This window comes from Chironomus tepperi, unplaced genomic scaffold, assembly GCF_022539635.2.
Source record: "Chironomus tepperi strain 1889 unplaced genomic scaffold, CSIRO-AGI_Ctep_v1 contig_422, whole genome shotgun sequence".
Taxonomy (NCBI): Eukaryota; Metazoa; Arthropoda; class Insecta; order Diptera; family Chironomidae; genus Chironomus; species Chironomus tepperi.
Genome location: NW_027226544.1, coordinates 588,526 through 597,445, shown reverse-complemented (window position 1 = coordinate 597,445; position 8,920 = coordinate 588,526). Strand labels below are relative to the sequence as shown.

The following is an 8,920-nucleotide window of genomic DNA, read 5'->3' as shown; positions in this document are numbered from 1 at the left end:
AATGAATCTCACATAATTATAATATAGTTTATCTATCCAATCGATCGACAATCAGTATTAATAATAGCCGATAGCTGCTACATTATCATTTTCTCTCGAAGTAAATTACACGATTAATAATTTACTATCAGTAATTGTCGATAATAACAGCTGTTTACCAACAGACACAACAGAATTGATGAACAAAAAAACAAATTGTTTTTTTTTTTGCTCACTTTATTAGTTTTTCATTTGCATTTTCACTTCTACAACAGGGGAAGGACAATTTCGTGATAATAAAATTTACATTTCATTCATAATATAATATTTTTTTAATAATCGTTATCTAACACAGAAGGATTTCATCGTTTTGAACTTAACAACTAAGAATAATAATAAAAATAATATTCATTCATAGAATAATAGTTATCTGATGCCGACTTTCCAATAATTAATTAGATCCATAGATTAAATTATTCAACACTCGACAAAAATTTTTTTTTTCAGATTAGAACAAAAATAAATAAGGTGATGGAGGTCATTAACGCATGACAGTCAGCATTTAATTGGAAGTAACAGACCTCTTTTGAGATCTGTGACCTCTCCTAGAAGCTATATATTAATTCTATTGAACGTCACACAGCTCTCATTAATTGTTGCATGTCACAAGTCAACGAACACCAAAAAGGAAAACTTCAGTTACTCTGCATTGTTACTTTTACATTTAATTGCATTTGATTAATTTTTTTTTCTCTCCATTTCTGTCCTTTTATCGTCCCTTAACATGCTATGTATGTTTGGTAGACGTTTAAACTTTTTTTTTGATTTTCAAATTTTAAATCGAAGTAAAAATTAAGCCAATTTAAAATTAAAAGTATTGTCAACTGAAACGAGAATAGAAGAGTGTATGTAGGTCGACTGTATAAATTAATTTGGGTGGATATGCTTATTAAGATTGTAGAAATTATTTTTAATCCAAGGATTAAAAATAAATCCTAGGATTTAATTAATCCAAGCTTAAACCCAAAGACTAAGATTCTCAGTCTGTTCCCTTATCTTCAATTAAGCACACCTATCAAAATTAATATCATATTCCAAATTATTCTTCCATTTACGACCCAAAAACAAAAAATTCACTTTCCACCCATTCCTATCGACCCACTCTCAGTGCCAGCCTTTTTCATTCCCTTTTTCTATATCTTACAGAAAAAATATTAAGGACCATTTAGAAATAAAGCTATTCAAAAGAATTACCAGAATTCCTAGCTAATTTAAAAATTAACACTAGCAAAAAAGTTACAGCATAAATAATCGCAAACATAAGAAAATTACTTCACATTGCTGGATGTTCAGGAATAATTGATGCCACAAATGATACAACAAATGTCCTTGCTATAGTCAACCATGATACTTGTGGCTCAATACTTTGTGATTCATCTGATGCATTCACTAATGGCTCTGTTTCGCTATTTTCGGCCTGTTGATTCTCTTCCGTTGGCTGTTCAGGTCTCTCATCAGTATTTTCTGGTCTTGGGGCTGCTGGTGCTGCTGCTTGTGGTGGTCGATTGACATTATTAAGATTCACACGTGTCGTATTATTGTTATTTAAACGATTTTGATTTTGTCTGTAGATGTGGTACCTAAAATAATATCATAATTAAAATTAATAACATTGACGTGGACTTTTTGCGTCGTAAAGTCATTTTTATCATTGATAAGATTAAGTTTTGTGGAAATTTCTCAAGGGAATTGAATTGTTTCTTATCTTTAGGATTTATTTAAGGAGAATTGAGTTACGTTAATTGCAAATCACTATCAATAACATCAATCAAGGATAAATACTTACAAATAAATAGAAATTCCTATGAGAATCACAATAAGACATCTTAATGGCGACGAATAGAAGTAGACAAGACACAAAAGAATTAAAAGACGAGACATAGAATAAACAATATCGAGCCAATCGCGATTTTCCTGTTCATCTTGAATGATATTTGGAAACCTTCTTTGTGGCTCAGCTGCTGCCGGTTGAGGTGGTTGATCTACTTGTGCTTGTGGCTGCGGTGGAGGTGATGCTGATTGTGATTCAGTATTAGGTGATGGAACTGTAGTGGTTGTTGGCGGTGTTGGAACTATTGTTGGTGATATGAAAGGCATTTGTGGTTGCATAAATCCAGCAAGATTTGGTGCTGGTTGTGTCTGTTGTTGTTGAACTATATTCATATATTGATTCATGTATTGAGCATAAGCTTGTTGCATCCACGATTGCATTGCATATTGTTGGGCGAGGACACTATTAGCATCAAATGGCATATTGCCGTAAAAGGCATTATAATAATTACTGGGAATGTTTGTAGTTGCTTGTTGCTGTTGCTCTTGTACGGTTGCAGCACTTGTTGCCGTATGTCTCTGCCTTAATTCGCTCGTACTCATATCTGACGATTGTGATTGATTTGTCGAATTATTTTGTGAATTTTCCTTCAATTTTGATTGAAGTCGTGAACTTGTTTTCGGTGTAAATACTAAATGGACCGTATGAGCTTCTTGTCCTTCGTATTCACGTAGAACGTCCTTTAACACGACCGTGTCGTTTAAAAGTTTACCAGAATAGATGAGTTTTTGCTCCTCGGTGCTCTAAAAAAATTATTGAAACAAAAACAGAAGAATTAGTTTTTCTTATAGTTTCGAGAAGCACGATTAATACATTTGTAACGTGATAAGTGGAATAAAGTAAAATGTTTTGTCATGAATATTTTGTTTTTAAGTTTTTATATTGAAATTATAACCGTTAAAATAGGAAAATGTGCAGAGTTGGAAAGTAATTAGAGTATTTTAGCTTATATCATAAATTCAGAGCGATGTGAAGGAAATTAAGCATAGGATTTAAATTTACTGATTGGAAAATATGTAGAACTTTAAATTTACGTTAAAGAAGAAGCAAAATTTGGAGTATTTCGTTAAAAAAGAAGCAAAATTTGAAATTGAACGTTAAATAAGATGCAAATTTTGAATATTTTTGTAAAAACAAGCGAAATTTGAAAATGTCAGTTAGAGAAGATGCAAATATTGAAATTTTCCCTTGAAAAAGACGCAAGTTTTAAATTTTTCAGTTGAAAAAGATGCAAATTTTGAATTTTTCCCGAAAAAAACCAAAAATTTTGAATTTTCCGGTAAAAAAGAAGCAAAAAAATTTTGAAAATTTTCCGCTAAAAATTGCAAAATTTAAATTTTTCCGCTAAAAATCTAATTAATCTCAAAAAAATGGATCTGTCAACCGAAAATTGGAGACTCAAAACTAGAATAATTTGCCCAATTAGAATTTTGAGTCGCTGCGGATCAGTTGTGGCAAGTTTAATGTACCTTTTCAAATTTATGTGATCTCACAGGATTAGAACCATGGAATCGTTTTCCCAGAAAAGGATAAATAATAAAAATTCAATAAGTGTTCAATTACCACTTAATTGTAGCTATTGCCGTATTAAAAACACAATTGAATGTTTGACAATTTGTCGAATTAGTTTCTACCACGCAATAAAATGATGAAATCAGTAGCATATAAACACTGATAAACTGAATTTTAATACTAATATTTATCTTTGTATATGTAGATATAGCTTATTTTCTGTTTCGTTAATTTAAGTAAATTACTAACTGAGAAAAAAAAAGAAAATTTTCACTTTTCATGTACTGTCTATAGACTAAACTATAAAAATTATTTGCACTACACAAACACGAAGAAGAGGTAAAAATAAAGCTTTAAATTTCCAGGAAATCAACAAAAATTGCGGCTCTGAGACTTGAATAATAATTTATTAATGAAGCTCCAATTTAAAGTTACGACAACATTTTTGAGAATATATTACGAATGTATTGCTGTAGCTGATAAGCATTATCAGAATTGTATAATTTACAGCTGTATTTAAAATTTACACAGCCGTCTTAAATTGTTATGAATGTTCTTCAATAAAAATAAAAACTGACGTGTCTCACTCTCTTTCGTCCAAGTAGACATAACGAGTTTTAATGATGTGTTGAGCGACTTTTTTTTGGGTATTACATCTGTTTGTGTCAATATTTACTTTATGCACAATATGAGATCCATTGTAATATTGGAAATGTCTAGAAATGCTGATAAATGTCAATATTCAAACATCCAGTAAACTGGATCTCAAAGATAGTAGAAAAAATTAAATATTCAAGACAATCTTTAATTGTATTTCTGTTCTCAAGGTCGTAGAATATCAAATTTATAGATTTTGATATAGTAAAGCCGCGAATGACTAACTTTCCGATAGTTTTTATGAATAAATTAAATTAGGCGTAAAAAATGATCTTGAAATTGAAATTTTTTTAACTTTTAATTTACTTACAGTTGGATAAATTTCACTCAATTTGCCTTTTAGTTCTCTTATGTTCCATGATGCTTTTGCCAAAATTCTCTTATCCTCGAATTGTTGGACTTTTACTATCAAATTGATCATAGTATCCATTGTTATTGAAATTTTTCACTTTTAAAATTTTTAATTTTGATTATTTTTGGAGCTTTTTGTGATTAAAATTTCACTTCCTTGATGATTTTCTTGTTAATTAGCGTATGTAGAAACCTTAGATCGTATTTTATCTTTAATTACTACTTTTTAAACCGATATTTAGCTTAATTACTTCGATTTTGAAAATTTCATCAGAAAAGGAGAAAAATAATAATAATTTTTTACATTCACTCACACAAACAAAGAATTTAATTAAAAGATTGCACAATTTACACTCTAGACTGTATCTTTTTGATTTGATTAGACTATGTCAATAACTTTTAGCAATAATAAACTGCTTCTTATCACCACTGGTTTAATAATATTGCTTATTAAAGGTAAATAAAAAATATTTCGATGATTGTTTTGAAATTTTCCTTGTTTGTGTGTGTGCGTAAAACAATGAAGCAACAATAAAACATTGAAGATCCAGACAAAAATCACATGGCAATGTTAAATTCCTGTCAGTTAGGTTTAAAATCTTCAGGAAAATGTCAACAATGGGTTAGTGCCGCATTAAATAATTAAATTTTACCGGTAAATAAACTATTTCTTATCAATTTTTTAGCTGAAAGCACTTCAGATGATCCAAGCCTGCTTGTGATTTGTGTCGACACCAATCCTTCTCAGGGTATTTTAAGAAGAAATCCAGGTAAATGTTCTAAATTTCATAACTTGAAACAAAAAACGTGAATTTGTTTATTTCTAGATGTTCTAAACTCAATCATCAATTGTGTGACTGCATTTGGAAATGCTCACTTGATGCATAAGCCTCAGAACAAATTAGCTGTAATATCGTGTCATCATAATGGAAGTAAATTCCTTTATCCATCAACAGAGAAATCTCTTGAAATCCGTCAAATGGACGGTCAATATGAATACTTTACATTTGTCGAGAAATCTATTAAGTACAACCTCTCAGAGCTTATCAAGAATGCTCCAAAGATTGTTAATCCTGTTGAAAGTATGCTCGCTGGATGTCTTGCTATGGCTTTGTGTTATATTGTTAGGGTAAGTTGCAATCGTGTTTAAAAGATTTACGGTATATTAACAATATCAAATCATATTTTCAGGTCAAAAAAGCTCAACCAGTTGGAAGTAACTTGATCTCTAGAATTCTCGTTGTGACTGGAAGTGAAGATTCGGCTCATCAGTATATGACATATATGAATGTCTTCTTCACAGCTCAAAAGGAACGAGTTGTGCTGGATATCTGCGCATTAGACAATACATTAGTTTTACTACAACAAGGATGTGATATTACGGGTGGACATGTGAGTACTTTGTAGCTATTTTGGTGTTGGAATCTTGAAAATTGTTATTGAGAACTAGAAAGAACCTTAAATTCTCATTTCCCGTATATTTTTAGTATCTTAAAGTTCCCCAACTTGATGGACTTTTACAATACCTACTGTGGATCTTCCTCCCAGAACCATCCATTCGATCAAAGTTAGCCTTACCACCAGCCGTTAAAGTTGATTATCGTGCAGCTTGTTTCTGTCATCGTGAGCTTATTGATATAGGATTTGTCTGCTCTGTATGTTTAAGTATATTCTGTAAATTTTCACCTATCTGTACGACATGTTCAACTGTTTTTAAAGTTCCAGTACCGATTAAGCCGAAAAAGAAGAAAATTAAGACATAGAATATAAGAATTTACTGAATAAAAAAATTTATTATAAGAAGTTTAAAGCACCAATTGTTAAAGTTAAGGAATGATTTAAAGTTTAGATTTCAAAGATTTATACAGTTCCTTCATTTCCCGTCTAAGGATCTTTCCTGTGATGTTTTTAGGTATTGCATCAATAAACTTGACACCACCTCGCAGCCATTTAGGATTGCTTGCATTTTTAGCAACATAATCTTTAACTTCCTGTTCTGTTATGTCACTGCCTTCTTCCTTAACAACAAATGCCATTGGAAGTTCTCCTGCAATTTCGTCTGGAATTCCAATAACACCTGCGTCTCTAACTTTTGGATGAGACATCAGCAAACCTTCCAATTCTGCTGGTGGAACTTGATATCCTTTGTATTTAATTAGTTCCTTAAGTCGATCAACAATAAAAAATTGAAAGTCTTCATCATAATATCCTAAATCACCAGTATGAAGCCATCCATCTTTGTCTATTGTGCTACTTGTTGCTTCTATATTGTCAATGTATCCTTTCATAATAAAAGGACCTTTAAAGCACAACTCACCAACTTGATGTGGACCCAAAATGTTTCCATTTAAGTCAATAACTTTGCCGTAAGTTCCTTTGATCAATTGACCTACAGAACCTGGTTTTGCTGTTGCTGCATCTGAATAAAGTACACCAAGTGTGGCCTCTGTTTGACCGTACGCTTGTAAAACGATAATGTCATCATTAAATCTTTTCTTGACTTCTTCTTCGAGCTCTTTTGTTAACGGTGCAGCACCAGAAAATACTATCTTCAAACTTGTCAAGTCATAGTTGCTTAATAATGGTGTTTTGGCCAGGAAAAGAACGACTGGAGGAGGCACAGATATCGTTAGAACTTTATATTTCTGCAAAAATTGAAATGTCATTAAGAATTTGTTATGTGATAGATTAAAGACTTGATTACCTCAATAGATTTAAGGTACAGTGTGGGTATGAACTTAGATAAAAATACTTGTGTAAATTCCCGTGATGTAGTAAACAAAAGTTTTCCCATAAATCCCATAACATGAAACCACGGTGTGATGAATAAAGCCGTGACATCGCCAAATAATGCCTTTCCTAGAGGAACTCTCTCAAGATTAGAAGCAATGCAGGCAATTAAATTACCGTGAGTCAGCTCGACGCCTGAATATTAAAAATAGAATATTTGTTATTAACTCAAATATTTAGATTTATGAATACTTTAACCTTTTGGAAGTCCAGTTGTTCCACTAGACATAAAAATAGCAGCGACTTGTTCAAATAGTTTGACAGGTTGTCTCACGAAACGTTCCACATCGAAATTATTACTTCCAAATTTATTAATGAATGTTTTATAGGATATGAAGTTCTCAGTGTCAACATTGTCATCGTCCAATAGGATGACTCGCTTTACGTAGTTGAATTGTTTGAGTTTTGGGGCAATTTCTTTAGCACTTGATGATATGAACACGAACTTCGGTTTTGTGATGTTTAATGTATGTTCAAGCTCACCTGTAGGTCAAGTTAAAGTTGTAATTTATTAAAATGACAAGTTAATTAAGCTTAAAGGTAATTTTGTGATTATTTTGAATAATCTCAAGATATTTCTGTTGATTGTAAGCTTATCATCCTGAATATAATGAAGATTAACTACTTTCTTGAGGATTCTTCACCAAAAAGTTAAAAACAAACTTAACCTTGAAATTTAACAAATGTAAACAAAGATAACCTTGAGAAATATTAAGCATTTCAGCTTAATTTCAACTATTTTAAGCTTTCTTCTGGCTATCAGGAAGCTGACCAACAGTTTATCTAGACTAAATAATCACATTTTTAATTAATAATTGGATAATGTGTCAAATCTACGATAAAAATTGATAAGTTTAGCTATATTTGACTTTATCTATAAATGTAAAAGGTATTGATTGTTTATCTGCGACAAATTTAGAGTTAATGACTATGAAAACATCAACAAATATTACACAATTATTGATTTATCACTTACGTTCAGTATATCCATAATTTGCTGGCGCACAAATTGCATTTAAAAAAAGAGTTCCGTATGCAATTGCTGCATATTCTAAGCGATTCTCGGATAAAACTGTAATCACATCATTTTGTCTAATTCCAGCACCATAAAGTGCTTTTGCTACCTTAACACTTTGTTCCAAAATATTATTATATGTCCACTGTTGTTCCTTAATTCCGTCAATCTGGGGAAATCCATTTGTTATTACTGGTTCTTAAATTTATATTCCACATCTTACCAATGCAACCTTATCTCCGCCATCCTTAAAATTGTCATAAAGTAATGCACCTACTGTTGGGTAGTCAAGAGTTTCCTCAAAATCACCGCCATAAATAATATTTGGATTATTACTCATTTTTACTCAGAATATGAAAATGCTGTTGATTCGATTAGAGGTCAGAAAGAAACTGAGAACATGCGTTTGCAAAAAAACCTTTGCACAGTTATTATAAAAGCCTCAGCTGATTATATGCTGAGAAAAAAACAAACGTTGTGGTGTTTGTAAACAATTATTTTTACTCTCATTTTGGCTATAAACTCTCTCTAAGTTCTCTATATTGTGGTTGATTACTTTCGATGTGTTTATCTTCTTGGTGAGAGTTTGATCAAGTGAACTTCTCTTATGAAGATGTTATTTGACTAAAAATAAGCTTGTATTGATAATCAACTGCAGAATAACAATGAATTAATTAGCGATTTGAATGTTAAAAATCAATAAAAGAAGTTTATTTATTAAAAAG

The 8,920-nt window shown here is 31.2% G+C and overlaps 3 protein-coding genes across 3 annotated transcripts; 1 reads left to right on the top strand and 2 right to left on the bottom strand.

Annotated features, from left to right (window-relative positions):
- Positions 1–200: 200 nt before the first annotated feature.
- On the bottom strand, positions 201–4,875 carry Herp (Homocysteine-induced endoplasmic reticulum protein). The gene is made up of 4 exons (XM_070649327.1): positions 4,350–4,875; positions 1,826–2,613; positions 1,312–1,619; positions 201–863 (listed from the first exon to the last, which is right to left on the bottom strand). The coding sequence occupies exons 1-3, from the start codon at positions 4,467–4,469 to the stop codon at positions 1,313–1,315; spliced, it is 1,215 nt and encodes a 404-aa protein (XP_070505428.1). The 5' UTR covers positions 4,470–4,875; the 3' UTR covers positions 201–863; position 1,312.
- Tfb4 (transcription factor B4) lies at positions 4,792–6,200 on the top strand. The gene is made up of 5 exons (XM_070649328.1): positions 4,792–5,012; positions 5,077–5,160; positions 5,218–5,519; positions 5,582–5,782; positions 5,878–6,200. The coding sequence occupies exons 1-5, from the start codon at positions 5,000–5,002 to the stop codon at positions 6,151–6,153; spliced, it is 876 nt and encodes a 291-aa protein (XP_070505429.1). The 5' UTR covers positions 4,792–4,999; the 3' UTR covers positions 6,154–6,200.
- LOC139097458 (luciferin 4-monooxygenase-like) lies at positions 6,158–8,797 on the bottom strand. Its single transcript, XM_070649324.1, has 5 exons — positions 8,419–8,797; positions 8,157–8,364; positions 7,379–7,663; positions 7,095–7,315; positions 6,158–7,035 (listed from the first exon to the last, which is right to left on the bottom strand). The coding sequence occupies exons 1-5, from the start codon at positions 8,533–8,535 to the stop codon at positions 6,229–6,231; spliced, it is 1,638 nt and encodes a 545-aa protein (XP_070505425.1). The 5' UTR covers positions 8,536–8,797; the 3' UTR covers positions 6,158–6,228.
- Positions 8,798–8,920: the final 123 nt, after the last annotated feature.

Excerpts from the sequence above, each read along its gene's own strand:
- Herp (XM_070649327.1), bottom strand. The coding sequence starts at position 4,469 with ATGGATACTATGATCAATTTGATAGTAAAAGTCCAACAATTCGAGGAT. Across the intron at positions 2,614-4,349 it reads TGAGTGAAATTTATCCAACT|AGCACCGAGGAGCAAAAACT; the intron begins GTAAGTAAATTA and ends TAATTTTTTTAG. Across the intron at positions 1,620-1,825 it reads ATAGGAATTTCTATTTATTT|GTACCACATCTACAGACAAA; the intron begins GTAAGTATTTAT and ends ATATTATTTTAG.
- Tfb4 (XM_070649328.1), top strand. Across the intron at positions 5,161-5,217 it reads TATTTTAAGAAGAAATCCAG|ATGTTCTAAACTCAATCATC; the intron begins GTAAATGTTCTA and ends GTTTATTTCTAG. Across the intron at positions 5,783-5,877 it reads GTGATATTACGGGTGGACAT|TATCTTAAAGTTCCCCAACT; the intron begins GTGAGTACTTTG and ends GTATATTTTTAG.
- LOC139097458 (XM_070649324.1), bottom strand. The coding sequence starts at position 8,535 with ATGAGTAATAATCCAAATATTATTTATGGCGGTGATTTTGAGGAAACT. Across the intron at positions 7,664-8,156 it reads AAATTATGGATATACTGAAC|GTGAGCTTGAACATACATTA; the intron begins GTAAGTGATAAA and ends CTTGACCTACAG. Across the intron at positions 7,316-7,378 it reads AACAACTGGACTTCCAAAAG|GCGTCGAGCTGACTCACGGT; the intron begins GTTAAAGTATTC and ends TTTAATATTCAG.